General features: G+C 39.8%; 1 protein-coding gene across 1 annotated transcript in view; it reads left to right on the forward strand.

The window, feature by feature from the left end:
- The first annotated feature begins 721 nt into the window (after positions 1-721).
- The window catches only part of JMY (junction mediating and regulatory protein, p53 cofactor), a 44,275-nt gene continuing 26,996 nt past the window's right edge, over positions 722-18,000 (forward strand). Inside the window, exons 1-3 of the mRNA XM_072413968.1 lie at positions 722-1,658; positions 9,099-9,305; positions 16,555-16,720. Of these exons, the coding sequence (XP_072270069.1) occupies positions 1,047-1,658; positions 9,099-9,305; positions 16,555-16,720 (985 nt within the window). The 5' untranslated portion in view covers positions 722-1,046. The remainder of the gene's footprint in view (positions 1,659-9,098; positions 9,306-16,554; positions 16,721-18,000) is intronic.

The raw sequence follows: 18,000 nt of genomic DNA on the forward strand, positions 1-18,000 counted from the left end.
CTCAGTGGTTAGCACTCTGGCCTTTGCAGCGCTGGGTCCCAGGTTCGTATCCTGGCCAGGATACTTTCTGCATGGAGTTTGCAGGTTCTCCTCGTGTCTGTGTGAGTTTCCTCCCACATCCCAAAAAAACATGTGGTTAGGTTAATTGGCTTCCCTCCAATAAAAAAATAATAAATGTACCTTAGACTGTAATATTAACATATGATTATGGTTGGGGCATTAGATTGTGAGCCCCTTTGAGTGACAGTTAGTGTCATGACTATGGACTTTGTACAGCGCTGTGTAATATGATGGCGCTATAAAAATAATGTATAATAATACTGTAAAATACATTTTCATGAAAGACAATGTACCGCTTTTAGACATTTAAATCCGAACAGAAATGAATGCCCAGGAGCTTAATGGAGCACGCAATACTATAACCTATAAGTCCAAATTTGATGATAAGTGCACTTTCATTACAATTTTTTAACAAATTAAAACAATTTTGAACTAATATTTAGGAATAATATGAGATATAAGTGATGAGGTTTAGTTTTCTGATGATGTATTATAATGCAATAATAAAGACGATTCTTGCTCTGCACACCCATCCTAGCACTGATCATCTCCCCCAATCACTGTCCTCAGAATGGTGCAGAGCTGTCGCGCGCCTCCCAGGTTGGGTTACGCGCACATGCGCGCTCTTCTGACACGTGCGCATGTTTACGTTTCTCTCACAGGTTGTGACGTCAGCGCCGGCCTGTCAGCTTTATTGTCTCTAGCAAAAGTCCCGAGCGGGTAGGCCGCGACGAGGAGCCGTCACCGCGTCCGAAGACAGAGAGAGAGAACCGGCGGGTAATGCGGCAGAGCAGCCGAGAGGTCAGGCGGGTGATCGCCGCGGGAAGCGACCCGGCTGCCGGGTGACTGTCAACAAAGCGCATCACGTGACTGCCGCGCGAGGCCGCTGATGACAATAACAACAATAGAGGGGCCAGCGGGGAGAGATCCGGCCGCACAGCACCGACACACGGATCCCTCCGCCGCACTGACACCGAACCTCCGGGATGTCGTTCACTCTGGAGGACACGCTGGAGTCGGACTGGGTGGCCGTGAGGCCCAACGTGTTCGAGGAGAAGGAAAGACACAAGTTCGTGTTCATTGTGGCCTGGAATGAGGTGGAAGGCAAGTTCGCCATCACCTGTCACAACCGGACGGCGCAGCGCCAGAGGAGCGCGGACAAGAGCCGCAGTCCCCGGGGCAGCCCGAAGAAAGAGGCGGGGGGAAGCCCGGTGGCGGCCCGAGAGGAGCAGCCGGAGGAGGAGGAGTGCAGCTGGGCCGGACTCTTCTCCTTTCAGGACCTCCGGGCCGTCCACCAGCAGCTGTGCTCCGTCAGCGGGGAGCTGGAGCCCTACCTGCCCGCCTTCCCTGAGGAGCCCTCCGCCGTGTGGTCGGTGCTATTCGGGCCCCCGGAGCTGAGTGAGGATGAGGTGGAGGAGCTGTGCCGCCGCCTGCAGCTCTACCTGGGCCATGCCCTGGATACCTGCGGGTGGAGAATCCTCTCACAGGTTCTCTTTACCGAGAGCGACGACCCCGAGGAATACTACGAGAGCCTGAGCGAGCTGAGACACAAAGGCTACGAGGAGGTGCTGAGCCGGGCCCGCCGGAGGCTGCATGAGGTAAAGAGCACCGCTCACCATAGAGAGGGACCCCACAAGCAGCGCTCACCATAGAGAGGGACCCCCACAAGCAGAGAGGGACCCCCACAAGCAGCGCTCACCATAGAGAGGGACCCCCACAAGCAGTGCTCACCATAGAGAGGGACCCCCACAAGCACCGCTCACCTCAGAGAGGGACCTCCCAAGCACCGCTCACCATAAAGAGGGATCTCCCAAGCACCGCTACCTAGGACTTGTATAGGATGAGGGACAAGAAGTTTTTTTGTTTGTAGAAAATAACCAAGGGTTAAAACCCCTCATGTAAATTTCAGCCATCTGCGCCCACTAGATAAATTTCTCCTCGCTGCCTGTCCAATAGACACAACAGGAAGTGAAATAAAATCTCTCCAATGTAAAAGCTTTCATTTCAAAGTTGTCTCTGAATCAGGTGACCCCATTGGGAGATTGATCCCTTCCTCATTGTTATTATTAAACAGGATTTCTATAGCGCCAACATATTACGCAGTACATTAAATAGGGGTTGCAAATAACAGACAAAGACAGTGAGACAAGAGGAGAGGACCCTGCCCTGAAGAGCTTACAATCTAGGAGGTGGGTTAAGCAACACACAATAGGAGGGGAGATATGTAGTAGTGATGGTTTCAAGGTACAGAAGAAGAGGGGTAGGCAAGTTTGAAAAGATTTTTTTGGGGCTCTTTTAATGAGCAGAAAGTAGGAGCAAGCTGAATAGGACGAGGAAGACCGTTCCAGAGAGTTGGAGCAGCTCTAGAGAAGTCTTGGAGCCGTGTGTGTGATGAGGTTATGAGTGAGGAAGTCATTAGTAGGTCATTGGAGGAGTGGAGAGAGCGGCTGGGGGAGTATTTTTGTACCAGGTCAAAAATGTAAGTGGGACAAGAACTGTGGGGGGATTTGAAGGCAAAGCACAGGAGCTTGTATTTGATTGTAAGGTGAAATGGAAGCCAATGAACTACAAAGAGATACATCAGAAGAAGAGTGGTGGGAAGGATGAATGAGTCTGGCTGCCCTTATTCAAATAACACCTTAAATGTTGGCTTTCCTCTACTTTCTGTCTATGTGATCATGGTCCAAATGAATCAAGATAGCAATAATCACTATTATATAAAAATATTCTTATATGGGCTTTAATTGGTTGGGAAACATTCCTAGAAGCTGCTTTCATGTACAAGATCTGGTTCTGGCTTGCAGCAATCTTCTGCAGGATTCCAGATCTGATTTCCACGTGTTGGATCTTTTCTTTTAGACTTCTATGGGGCTGGCTGATTCCACGGGAGGCTGCCCATGTGTAAACAATTCCAAGATCTAGTTGTGTACGCAGTGTGCAGGGAGAGATTGTGGGAAGATTCCTTTTTCCCTATAAAATGCCTGGCAAGATTTATTTTCTGCTTGGAGAGATTTCCCTTCACTCAGTGCCTTGGGGACACAGCAGGAAGTGTGGAGTCATTTCTCCAAAGTGAGTGGAAATTCCCTGTCAGACAGATGTCTCCAGAACAGGTGTTCATATGGGAGGATCTACTCATCACTTCAGCATTCTGTTTTTATGGAAAGTAACCTCTGCATCTTTTTATCTTATGCTGAAATAAAATTGTCCAGGATTGGACAGGTTAAACAATAGTGTCAGTATCAGGACCTAATCCTAAAGCTACATACACACATTATTGTTAATAAACAGGATTTATATAGGCCCAACATATTATGCAGCGCTGTACAATAAATAGGGGTTGCATATGACAGACATTGACACAGGAGGAAGAGAGGACCCTGTCCCGAAGAGCTTACAATCCAGGAGCTGGGGAAGTAGCGCACAAAAGGAGGGGAGATATGTAGGCTCACATCCATTCACCCTCACACTACATACATAGGATAGATTATTTTTGTCCAAGGTGAACAGCTGTGATAATCGCTAGCACGTGTGCAGTGTTCCCACAATGTCTTTCATCATTCTGCCCTGGAGGATCAATGAACGACCAATCAGAGATGACAACTGTGCTTTTCCATGAAGGAAAACACATTAGGGTGCCATTCTCTTGTCCTCAGAAACCCCCAGCGCCCCAGAATGACACTGTGTGTACATTCAGCATAAACAGTACATCGACCAAGATGTTATTTGTACAGGGCTTTATTTTTTATTTCTTTGAGAGTCCATGACCTTGAGGAAGCTTGTTCATATCACATCCAATATGCTCTCTATAGTGTTTCAGGTGACGAATTAGCCGGGTAGTAAGGGAAGGACAGTTGGCAGATCCCATCTTGTGACTATGTGTTGCTAACAGATCGGAAATTTTCTCAGATGCTCAAATTAACACTGAGCACCCTTTAATTGCAGAGAACCCATTGTAAGCAGACACCATCAGTATGCCAGAGAACATTGCTTGTGACAAAGTAGCAGAAATTTGGGAAGATTTACTGCATTTGCCCAGATCTTGACCCTGCTGAAAAGGGCTTAGGGTAGTGTGATGTGTAATCTTTCTAATCTTGCCGCTCAACTTCCCCTGAAATGTGTGAGAATCATAAATTATACATTTCTTTGCTTTTTCAATGACTGCTTGATAGGAACTCTAGAAATAAACATTTCATCAGAAAGTGGAATTTAATTAGTTTATTAGTTTAAATGAAGCAGAGTGATTGGTAGCACCAATCATCAATTAGGCTTGTAGTGGTAAATTAAAACTTATGAATGCATAAACCTTAGGTGGGTCCTGTTTATCTAAGTTTTCTTTTTCACACAGTGGCCAATTCGGGAATAGAAGTAGGGTTTTGTTGTTTTTAATGCCTAATGTGAGGAATATTTGGGCAAACACTCTTTTTAGTTCTTTTCTTTGTAGTTCTTTTCTTTTCATTTTAATTAGTATGTTTTGTTGGCTTATTTTGAACATTGTTTTGTAACTATTCTTATTTGTCTGTATGTTTGTTTATTTTTTATTTTTGTATCAAAGTTTAAAAAGTAATAAAAATTATATTAAAAAAAAACGTATGAATGGGCTGATTTGACAAGTTAGGAGAAGTTTCTCACAGATTTTAGGATGCTGTGTACAGCAACCAATCCAATGTCAGCTGTTGGTTTTCAAAGACAAACTGGAGAATCAAAGCAAACCAAAATAGTTGTAGTAGCAGTGTTAACCATGACGTAGTTGATAACTCTCCTCCTTTTCCCATGGCTGACATTCATAAATAGAAGTCAGGGAAATGACAGAGCGACTTGGTTCTATAGCTGCTTTATCCCTCCCTTCCTGATGTGTGTCTGGCTAGCAGTGGTTTGGATAATAAATCTCAAGGGGTTTGAAGAGATGTCAGTGGTTTATTTCATAAAGAAAAGCTTGAACTCAGAGGTTTAAGCAACCAGTCCTGTCACAGCACTGAGGTTATGGTAGTGGGGGGTGCTGTGTGGTATGGAGATGTAATGTCGCGGTGCAGAATACCAGGGGTGCTGGGGTTCTTAATAGGTTGTAATGTGAATACTGTCTACTTGTATGGTTTAGGCTTCTATACTACATTGCCTGCTGATCCAAGGTGTAAGAACAAAGTTAACATGGGGAAGGAGGTTTTTAGTATTGCTGTTTTAAACTATAGTATTTAAACCTCTTTCATGCCTATGCATTCTTTAAATGTGTATTTGTTTTGGTGCCTTTTATTTAGAATTGCCTCCGCAAGTGCAGTATTTATCAGTAGGTTCACTGCAGTGCACAATTTATTCTAACTCTATAGTCACCTGTGGGCAGTGTGTCTTCTTTATGAGCAGGAGACTGATCTGGCTTCTGGCCCCATGGAAGTCTATGGGGCTTTTATTGCTCATGGTAGCCTGACCCAAACCTGGCACTTGGTGTTATTGTTGCTTCTAACCTCAAACAATCGCACCAGCACCACGACAATCCTCCATCAACCTTTTAGTAACGGTCTTCAGTAAATCATGAGGTGTGTAGAAACCAAACACAAGTTAATTCTGATCGGAGACATCCACTGTGATAACTCTCCTCCTTTTCCCATGGCTGACATTCATAAATAGAAGTCAGGGAAATGACAGAGCGACTTGGTTCTATAGCTGCTTTATCCCTCCCTTCCTGATGTGTGTCTGGCTAGCAGTGGTTTGGATAATAAATCTCATGGGGTTTGAAGAGATGTCAGTGGTTTATTTCATAAAGAAAAGCTTGAACTCAGAGGTTTAAGCAACCAGTCCTGTCACAGCACTGAGGTTATGGTAGTGGGGGGTGCTGTGTGGTATGGAGATGTAATGTCGCGGTGCAGAATACCAGGGGTGCTGGGGTTCTTAATAGGTTGTAATGTGAATACTGTCTACTTGTATGGTTTAGGCTTCTATACTACATTGCCTGCTGATCCAAGGTGTAAGAACAAAGTTAACATGGGGAAGGAGGTTTTTAGTATTGCTGTTTTAAACTATAGTATTTAAACCTCTTTCATGCCTATGCATTCTTTAAATGTGTATTTGTTTTGGTGCCTTTTATTTAGAATTGCCTCCGCAAGTGCAGTATTTATCAGTAGGTTCACTGCAGTGCACAATTTATTCTAACTCTATAGTCACCTGTGGGCAGTGTGTCTTCTTTATGAGCAGAAGACTGATCTGGCTTCTGGCCCCATGGAAGTCTATGGGGCTTTTATTGCTCATGGTAGCCTGACCCAAACCTGGCACTTGGTGTTATTGTTGCTTCTAACCTCAAACAATCGCACCAGCACCACGACAATCCTCCATCAACCTTTTAGTAACGGTCTTCAGTAAATCATGAGGTGTGTAGAAACCAAACACAAGTTAATTCTGATCGGAGACATCCACTGCCAGGATTGCTGAAGATTTAAGGAGATCGGCAGCATTGTCATGAAATGTCAAATCTGCTTTGGGGTTAGTGTAGAGCTTTTGGGATTATCTAAAGTTCTGCCAATACCTGGCACTTGCACATTAGAAGCAGGAAGATAATAAAATCATGCATGGTATCATTGACATTTTTAAGCCAGCACCATCCACCATACCTTGCAGAAAGCACTGCACTGATCAGCCACTTTAACTAAAAGGCATGTTTTTACTAGTATTACGTAAAGCATTTCTATTTATTTTTGTGTTTAAAGGTTTTGTGACACAAAAACGTATTTCCTTTCTTCATCCTTCTAGGAGCTCGGAGGCTATGAACAGTTGGGCATGGTTTGCCTAAACAATAATGGCACAGCAATATGCTTGATAATGCAGACTTCCTCTATAGATTAACATGCAGTTCTAAAGGGAGTTTAACACCAGTACTTCCTCACATACTTTATTTTATTGAATTTATCTTAGAAGAATTCAGAAAGAACAACACTGTTTTTCTTCTTTCATATCTGTTTAATAAATTACAATATTTATAGTCATTTATTTGCGTGGTGAGTTCCAAAGTTCATTGGTTGTTTACCAGTATGTCTGGAACAGTATAGACACCAGGGTTAGTTATAAAGCTCTTTTAGAGGCTTCTTCTCATTGCCAAATTTTTTGTCACAGCATGTTTTTCACTGGCATTTGTTTTTCCTATAGTTTAGTTGAGTCTGTTTCTTTGTATCTAGGATCAGAACAGAGAGTCCCCTGTCACCGATTTCAGCATGCTGCAGTGAATGTACCGGAATTGTTCTAGATTTGCATTTACTGATGACAAGTTAGCATGTCTCTAAGTTCATATCAATGGCACATTTATTCTGGTAAAAATTTCCAGCATTAATTATGTGATCTCATAGATGTAATTGCTGCTCTTTCAGTTTTTGCCATGTGCAAATATTAATTGGACATTGCTTGGGGGGTTAATTTAAAGTTTGCTGAATGCTGCTGCAAAGGTTTTAAGGACTTTCTGGTCAGAAATGGTATAGCAGGCCCCTAGCTTACAGACCAATGGACATTTTCTAAAAGCCAAACTCCAACCTGAATCCTTGAATAAGCTTCTAGTCTTGGTGGTGATTTATATATTCCTCCCCTACACCCCCCACCCCTCTGTGACATACATTTGGGGCTAAAGTCTGCCAGTCACTTCTGCTGGGTACTTTATAGTGACACAACTTCAATGGAGCCAGTTTCCTCTAGATTGGAAATGGTTAGCTGTAAAGCCCACCCTTTGTTCACATTGAATCATGGGACACTGGGATTTATCGGCAAAGGACGATATGTTTCTTAGAGCAGTATATGTGCAGTATTATCTGAACAATTAAAAAAGTAAGTTTAATGTGGATGAGAAAGGGTTAACTGCTGAAATACCTGCAACCTTGTTGATAATAAATTGCTGTACTTAGAAATTTCTCTGCAGTTGACAGCAGTGTTTAGTTTTGCTTGCTTAGCGTGAAAACGTGAAGTGTTGTTTCTTGTTGCCTACAATCGTGTTCAGTATGATCCACTTCTGTACAGACATAACAGGTATAGGTGCTTTTGCTGCAGTCATGTGTGAGTTCTACATGATGTGTGTACACAGACAATGCATACCAGAAGAAAGAAGCAGCAGAATTATCACATGATTTTGGTTTTTCTTTTCGATTTTTAATTCGACACCCCTAAATAAATTTTAAGATAAAAACAAAAAGCTGCAAAGGTAAAGGGGTTGTATATTGTTAAAGGATAACAGTGCTAGTACAAATCTCCTGTTTCCATCCCTCCCCAATCTGAAAGCACGGCTTTCACACACACAAAAGAATATTCACTTCTCTTTAACTTGTGAAAAGCCCTCATCTCTATTCACAAACCAAGTCCAGGATGTCCTACATTGTCTCAACTTCCCTCTTCTTTCCGGGACTTGCTGTTTTATCCATTGCCACCATCTTTGATGGTGAGAGGACCTCCTCAAATAAAGTAAAAAGTAAAAAAAAAAAAGTATTGATTGTTTTTTAATTTTTCAATGATGTAAAAGGGATGGCCACCCTTTTACATAATGTTAAATGTGATGATAGGTCCTCTTTAAGTAACAAAGGCTTCTGGATGTAAACGGAGGCATGGAGCAGTGGCTGCTGGAATACATCAGGATCCTGGTGGTAAGTTTTAGTCTGTGGGTGGGGTGGGGGTTACTTTAGGTCATCAGAGGGAGGGAAACAGGATACACTGTATTTTGTTAGAAGTACAATTATTCTTTGGGGCTTCCCATAGACATGAGGCAGTGAAAGATGTTTTGCTTATGAAATAACTTTCATATGGAAAACTATTGATCATAAACAATGATTATCAATCATTTCATTTGAGCTTTTTGTAGTGAAATGTAATTTGGTTTTATTGTAGGGACCCATCAAATTCTTTTGACTGAACCACCCATTTAGTGCAGTCTGTTTCTGAAAAACATTGTTCTATATATTCTGTTTGTACATTCATTACCGACATTATGCAAATTATTATCTTTGTGATGTCTTTTGTGAATTGAATGTGTTTTTTATCTCTAAAATGTACAAGAATGCAAATGTATTTTTTTTTTGTTGCAGCTGCTGGAAAAGCACAAAGTGACTGAAAGCATGGTGGACCTACTGGAGTTGTATCAAATGGAAGATGAAGCTTACAATGCAGTTGTAGAAGCCACTACAGAACTTTATCAATATCTTTTACAGCCATTTCGAGATATGAGAGAGTTGGCAATGTTAAGGAGACAACAAATAAAGGTATTTTGTGTTGTACAAACCAACCTTGTGATTTCAGATCACACTTAGGGCTATCATGCATTTAACTTGGTCATGTGATGCAATCTAGGTGCCTAGAAGCTCTTTTTTTAAATATTATTATTAATATTTATAATAAACAGGATTTATTTAGCGGCAACATATTACGCAGCGCTGTACATAAAATAGGGGATGCAAATGACAGATGAATACAGACAGTGACACAGAAGGAGGAGAGGACCCTGCCCCAAAGAGCTTACAATCTAGGAGGTGGGGGGAGTAACACACAATAGAATTTCGTGTGCAAAAAAAATCACACCGTTTGGGGAATTAGTTTTAATACTTCTCAGAGAATGAGTGAATCTGTCCAGATAGAAAAGTGCAGTTGGTCAATTCACCGGATTTGTGAATATGACACTTATCTTTAGTGTCTTAAGAGCTAAGTCAGGAACTGATTATATGTTGTTCACTGTAATAACATTTTTAAAAATGTGACACATAATATACTGTGTTTATTTTTTCAATGATGGTTACGTAGGTGGTGGTTAGCTGCTGTTTGTAGATTAATTTCTTTGAATTTTAATTTGAAGCTATTTGAATGCTGCTATTTACATTGTTAGGTGTCATAATTTGCTTGGTTGCAGCCAGGCCAGGGTGTGCTCTCTGCTTTAGGAATGCTGGCAGATGTAACAGCCTGCAGCAGTCACATTACAAGTAACAATAAAAGAAACAGAATTGTTGCGGAGGGGTAAAACAATTCTTTATTACTTTTTTTTCAGAAACTTTAAGCTTTTTAGGTATTTACCAAAGTATAGGTCTTTATACTTGATTTTATCTATAGTTGAAAAGAACACACTCTTTGAAGAATGATGGAACTATTAATTTCCATGACATACCTTTAACCCTCCAGAGTACCTGTGATTTTGTTTCCCTGCATAAATTAATTTAGTGGTTGTAGCCCAGGTATGCTACTGGCTGAATACCATAGTTCCATACCTTGGCCATTCCGTGGTATGCTTTTTTATTTGGTTTGGGGCTTTCAAAAGCCAGGTGTAAAATTTTGTCAAATGACAATTTGGGGTCTGCCAGAATGACACTTTGGGTTCTATTTGTAAAGCAGTGAACCTGACATTCACCAAAATATACTGGTGTAGAATAAATCACTGCCTTTGAAACCACATGGACCTGAAAGATTCTACACCGAGGAATGTTTACCTGAATGTCAGATGTTTTGCTTTATAAACAGTCATATTGTATGCGGAACATTTTTTTTTTTTTTTATATATACAGGGGACATATATGAGGTAATATGGTTTACATGTACAGGACTTAGAAGAGTACCTTTGCTTTTTGCTGCTCTCTTGCAAATTATTGCCTTGCTCTCTATGGCTTCATTTGGTCTTGAGCTACTGACTAGTAACATTGCCACAACAGCTACATTTAGAACTGATCTGCATGTTTCTGGGTTAGTAATTTATGCAGAAATTAGGACTTTTTTTTCACTGGTTAGGATTAAAATCTTCGTCAAATGTTCAGCCTTGCAAGTACCAAGGCAATGTATGTTGTGTCAAAAAGTAGTCAAATCTGGGAAACCAAAATTAACAACACATCACTTTTAACTTCTGTTTCCACATGAACATTTTTTTTTAACTCCTCCTAAACGATTTCAGTATATTAAATAAAAAGCATGCAACTTACATAGTACTGTATCATAAGAGAAGAGGCTGCATTCTTACTTAGCTTGGGGTTTTGCACACACTATGCAGCAACTAATTACAAAATTAAATGAATTGATTTTCTGATTTTTTTTGCTTTGCAGTAATATTTCATGGATCAAAATTAATTTTACTTGCCATTTGAGGTTGCTTTTAGAAAGCAACAGTCCACCCATACTACTACATAAGTCTGAATTGCTGTAATTCTCCATTAAAAATAACCATGACCCCAAGATGTCTATCTGCCAAGATCCATTTTAAAATGGATGTGTGAGATCCCTTAGCTTTTCGGGCTGCACAAGTTGAAAGGCTGATGTTTTTATACAACACAAACGTCTGCAAACACGATGCTCATCAAGTATAGTGTGTTTTTGTTGTTACTCATTTATTCAAATATCCCATGAGGAATATAAGTGATCTTTTCACTGAGTGGCAGTGTTTTAGGTATAATTTGTAATTTGTATATGAATGCAGACATATTTGTTTATCACATATGCAAGCTCCACCTGCTGCTTTGCATTGTTACACAGAGGCTGTTCCTTTTCCCAACAAAGGCCTTTGGTTGTGCTGACCCACTGATCGCTATATATACGATGCGATATCTAGAAATTTCTGTATCTTACAGAGAGGAAATTATTGGGATGGAATAGAGGTAAAAGGTATTCATGGCCTATAATGGCCTCTTTTTCAAGAAGAGCTACTGGTCAGCCTGGGGTGCCTGCTGTCTCCATATAATCCATAGATGTCTCTTCATTTACAGACACAAACTCTTTCTTACATTATCAACCTTTCTGTTAGCTGTCAGGAACCTTATTGAGAATGTTAGGCACATAAATTTCTTCTGTTTGCCAAGTGAGGTTGGAATAGGATGATCCAAAACACATGGAAAAACAAGGTACATGCAAGTACGGTGCCCTCATAGCCACAAAACAAGTAGTTTGCATTCAAAGTTCACACAGTTAAAAGAAGAAAGCAGCAGAGATTCCTACGAGATACGAGATCACATTTCTTCTGGTTCTCCTAACTCAGTCAGCTGACGTTTTATGGTGTTTTCATCAAAGACTGATTTTGTTTATTTTTACACAAAATCTAGCTGCGTTTGATTTTTGTTTCCCTTAAGATACATATTGTAATCTCATTATGTAAGAAATATGGGCTTTACCAGGATTGTCCTAGTTGTGTCAAGTAGTTATTTCCTTTGATGTCTCATTTACTCATTTCTTTTGAATTCAGGTTGACAACACAAGCAAGATTTTTCAGAATGGCATATTGAATTAAAATTCTTTTACATCTTAGGAGAAGAAAGTAAAAAAAATAATTGTGTCATTATAGGTGTTCAAATGTTGGAAGGATATTCTACCATGTATTTGAGGCTTTAGTTATATTAACACACACACACACACACACACACAGAGACACTCAATACTTTTTGCTGAAAAAGGACCTTTAGAAAATTTAAAAGGACTTCTGTTTAAATGTTCAATGTAAAAATATCCTGAACTACACAGAATTACTACACTAACAATCCTGAACTACACTAACCACTCTTGAAATGGATACAGACAACCGGTACGATATACAGAACAAAACCGTCTTGTAATCCACCAACAAATCTACTGGAAATTACCTAACCCTTTATATAGGAATACTAAATAAATGTAGGTTATAAGGAGCTTGAAGAGAGAAGAACCACCAATAGTTTATTTTAGTTTCTCCTGTTTTGTCACTTCTGACTTGTTAAAAAAACAAAAAAAGCTATACCCTCCCCTTTGTCCCTGTCCTTGACCTCTATGCATGTTCAGAATTTGGCAAACTCATATAGTATGTCCTCAGTCTCTGACCATCTCCTGACAAATGTCCTTCTGACAGTCTTCTGTAGTTTTATATATACAGACAGTGTTCTCCCCAGCACCTTTTAGCTGAGCGCACCACCCGGCACATTTCAGTAACCACCCTGCTGTTTTTGGGTGGTTACAGAACAGTTGGGTCATAAAACCGGGGCTGCCACCCGCCTAAAATTTCTTTCCACCCAGCTTAAAAAAATGTCTGGGTTGAGCACTGACAGAGTAGTATGTATGACCCCTTGGTAATGACCGAACGTTTTTTGTAGTCTTAGTTTTCCTCATACTATAGTATTTTAGATTTAGTCTGTCATTGTTGCCATCTTTCTCCCATATTGTCTCTACCTTCTTTTCCTGGGAAACAGGTGAATTAGAATTCTTGCACTAAAATAAATGACATTTTGTGGCCAAAGTAGAAAAGGTAGAATGACGGAGCGACACCCCGCTGCGCTCTTTCCCCTTCACTTACATTACGATCATTCATCGTTTGTGAATCCACCAGGACAGATCCATGAACTACGAGTGCTGTACACATGTCAGATTCTCGTCCTATATCAGCCCTGAGGCAATTATCAGACGAAAATCATCTGACGTGTGTACGTAGCCTTAGGTATGCTTGACAAATCCTTCTTGGCAGCGGCTACTTTGGGTTCAAAACAGTCCGCTTACTGACACTAGTAGGCACGCAGGATGGAGTACCATGGAAATAAAAGCTAGAATGATTCTAGTAAGGGACAGTGCTGGATGAGAAACCCTTGCTATGCATGATGTGTAGATAGGTTTGAACTTATTTAAACCACAGTGTTCTTCATGTAAGTTGATAAAGAGCTCGGCTGTGTTTTTCTGTGTAATAATAATGCCGTCATTTTGTGCGCTGCTCTTCTCGTTCACTGATCTGTCAGTTCATGTTGCTGGGCAATCTGCATGCTTTCCATGGTGCCTCATTCTGTTGTCTTTACCGTTATGGTATTTTTTGAGAACTTGTCTGTAATACTGTGGAATAGGTAACTAAAGTAGCTTTGCTGTTCCTTTTTTAAAGGTATGTTTAGATTTAGGCAAATTAAGGTTATGGATAGCTTCAATTTGCACATGTAAACACAGCTGTCTAACCTGTATTGACGCGCTTGATAATCTGAATATGTTGTCATGTGCTTTTGGCTATGATCACCAAAGTAAAAAAAAAAAACAAAACTGATAAGTATGTATACACTTACTGGCCACTTTATTATGTACACCTTTCTAACTGCTTTCACCTCAAATATCTAATCAACCAATGACATGGCAACAAGTCGATTCGTTTAGGCATGTAGACATTGTTAAGATGGCCTGCTGAAGTTCAAACTCAACATCAGAATCAGGGAAAAGGTGTTTAAGGTGACTTTAAATGTGACATGGTTGTTAATGCCAGTCAAGGCTGGTCTGGGCTTTTCTGAAACTGCTGATCTTCTGCGGGGATGTGCAACCATCTCTAGGTTTTATAGAGATAGGTCCAAAGGGAAAATATCCAGTGTCAGAATAGAATGGCCAAACTGATTTGAGATAATAGAAAGCCTACAGTAACTCAGCCACTTACAACTGAGGTGAGCACAATGTCTCTAAACACACAACACATTAATTTAAATGGGCTAAACCAGCAGGAGACCACATCACGTGTCCCTGAGAACAGACACATGAGGCCACCATTTACATAGATTCATGGAAATTGGAAGGAAAGAGATTGGATAAATGTTGTATTCTCTAATGAGTCTTGATTACTGTTGTGCCATTTGGATAGTAGGGTCAGAATTTGGTGTTAACAACATGAAAGCTGGTTACATGACAATGAGTTCGATATTTAAATTGTCACTAAAGGTACCTCCCCCACCCAAACCATATATAAATATTATATGTCCTATAATGCCTTTTCCCTCTTGTTTTAAAAAATGTGCATCTTTTCTCCCCATAAACACCCAATTTCTTTCACGCTGATGTGTATATCATAATTAATGCCTGTGGCTACACTTTATGCTTTGTTCAGCATATCTTCATTTGTTGCCCCGTTCTGATAGGTGGCTCAGAGGTTAGCACTTCGGCCTATGTAGTGGTATGTCACATGTTCGAGTCTCGGCCAGGACACTATTTGCATGGAGTATGCAGGTTCTCCACGTTTCCCCTGGGTACTCTGGTTTCCTCCCATGTTTTGAAAAACATGCAGATAGGTTAATTGGCCTCCCTCAAAAATTGACCCTAGACTGTGGTATTGATATATGCTTATGGTGGGATATTAAATTGTGAGCTCCTTTGAGGGACAGATAGTGACATGACTATGGACTTTGTAAATTGCTGTGTAATATGTTATAAATACAAGTTAATAATACATACTAGTGTACTAGAACCCACAATCATTATAAACAATGGGTTTGATTTATAAAGCTCTCCAAGACTAGAGAAGATAGGCTATCATGGGAGAACCTGGGTGAGCTTTTCAGCTCTGCATGATATTTTAATAAAAAGGGCTAAAATAAAAATACAGTACTCAGGCACTTTGTTGAACAGCAAGATGGTAGAGGATGCTTTTGGAAAAGGATTCATAAAGGTCCAATGTCACTGCCAATGATTCATGTCACTCCAAAAAATTGCACTTCTACCCCCTAGTGACTGAATAGTGGCATGTGTATGAGAATTAATGATTGCCAAGTTGTGACTTTAATAAAACGGTAAAATCATTGGAGATTATTGGCAACTAGTAGTATCAAATGATAACCACACAAATGCCTCCCTTATGGAGTGTGGACCACAGCATGCTTTAGCGTGTAGTGGCAATAACTAGGTGTATAAAAAAAACTTACCCAAAGGTTTTTGTTTTTAACATATTCATGGAAAGCTTTGTTTTAAATGTTTGCCTTGCTTTGGCTTTAATTGAGTTTCTGTTGCTTATGCGAGTTTACTTCAGTGTTTATCCAAAAGCTTTTTAGAACTTGACTTAGGGTTTAGTAGTCTTTACTTGTGGTAGTCTGTTCTGTTTTAAATCACCATTGTTGCTATTCAGGTTTGCTTCAGAACTTGATGTTCTTAGTTACGTCTGCCTTGTTTTTTTTTTCAGTTTGATGTGGTATTTGGTAAACCATACGTTTGGTGTGTTTATTCACTTTGTGAAATGAAATTCCGCTTTAATTTCATATAAGTAGGATATTGTAAATGCCATGTCGCATCTTTATTTACTCCTGTATGATTGAGGGTGTATTCTTTAATTATTTAGCTGGAATTTTTTTAAAATACATTTTATCTTCCAAAATTGCATAAACTACCCCTAAACACAAAAAAAAAAAGTCGAGTTTTCAATACTTCCTGTCCTGGTGACAACCATTCCCTATTTCTTGTCCTAGTGTTGCCATGAGCCCAATAAAAGGACATTTTCCCAGTAGGTTGACAGACAGTAAGAGAAACCTGAGGTTTTAACCTTTTACCTTTCTATTCCTAAATAAACCCAAATCTTATCTCCAGGCCAGTGTAGTGATTTCCTATGGAACCCCTTTATTTTGGAACTCTATTTTCCTCGCCTATTTTTTTTCTCGCCTTTCATATTGGGCTTTAAATCTTGTTATTGGCATTTTAGCATCACTTCCATGTTTACATGTCGTTAGCACATTTGTTGCCTTTAGGCCTATTTCAGTCTTTTCAGTCAATGTTCTGTGTAATTAAATCCTGTGAGCTAATCCTGTTTTTTTTTTGTTTTTTTTTGTCATTTAGATGCAGAGTTTACATGGCGGAGAAGAAGCTATAGCTGTTTTAGACCAATTAGAAGCAGAATATTACACTCACCAACTTCAGCTCTATGAAGTCCAGTTTGAGATTCTCAAATGTGAGGAGCTACTACTTACAGCTCAGCTGGAGAGCATCAAACGCCAGATGTCAGGTACTTTACATAGTTGCAGTACTTATTTACTGAAGTCTTTGTCTTGTCAGAGTTGATTAGACATCACCTGGAGATAATGGTCCTGTTTTTTTACATATGTAGATTTTATATTATTCATTGGCCCTGATTTATTAAAGCTCTCCAAGGCTAAAGAGAATACACTTTCACCAGTGAAGCTGGGTGATCCAACAAACCTGGGATGGATCTGGTCCAGGATTCAAAGCATTTGCTAGCAAATAGCAAATGACATTGAAGAAATCCATTCCAGATTTGCTTGATTAACCAGCTTCACTGCTTAAAGTGTATTCTCTCTAGCCTTGGAGAGCTTTAATAAATCAGGCCCAATGTCTAGGTTTGCTTATGAATGTGGCTACAAAAAACTTGTTCAGTGGAAAACCAGACTAAAGTGTTGACAGCATTAACAAGGGATATTATGGTTGTTGCAGAAAGTAAGTGCAGCAAACTTTATTTATACTCCAAAGTGTTTCTCGCATAAACAATTTCTGATGTTATGACCTACATTCCATGCAAAGCTTTAAGGTATTTGTAATCTGTAAAATTCTGAGATCATGTTTTCTATTTTTCTGTTCTCCATGTCTTTGGATATCTTAAGCTCCTGTATGATGAGAATTAGCTCTGGTTTTTAAATAGGAATTTCAAAAATTAGGATATAACCATCCTAACATCCTCATGGAAATATATTTTTATCAAAATTTTAACTGTTAGTTTAAAATTAATCTGAAATCCTATGCAGAAATCCTTTTTGCAGTGGGACATCCAACAAGCTCATATGAATGTCACTAGAGTATTAGGATACCCATGTTCTAGCAGACATTTTTGGTCTGCTGGTGTATGTTCTGTTTTGATCTCTTTTCCGTCATGCAAGGACAAACACAGATCTCTTTCCCACTCTGTTTTGCTCTTTAAGCATTTATATATGTCGTATAAACCAACCTGCACAAGAAAGGTAGGGTATATCTCTTTATATGTGAAAATGTATTTATTTTTTTTGGTTGAAGTAAGTTGGCTACTAGAATATGGAAATCATTAATGGCTTCTCATATATTTTTTTTCTCATTTAATTTATGAAACATATATAAAAGCAGAGTACCTATGAAATAAAGATGGTAAAACTACAGTGGAGTAGTTTTTGCTGCTTTGTTCGATTATTATGAACAAGGGTTTAGGTGAGAATGTGGTGAGGCACCCCTAGGTATAGTGATGAAAGGAATTCTGCAAAACCCATCAGGTGAACAAACGGCCTAAGATTAAGGCAAGCG

The sequence above is a fragment of the Pyxicephalus adspersus genome, chromosome 6 (assembly GCF_032062135.1).
Source record: "Pyxicephalus adspersus chromosome 6, UCB_Pads_2.0, whole genome shotgun sequence".
Lineage (NCBI taxonomy): Eukaryota > Metazoa > Chordata > Amphibia > Anura > Pyxicephalidae > Pyxicephalus > Pyxicephalus adspersus.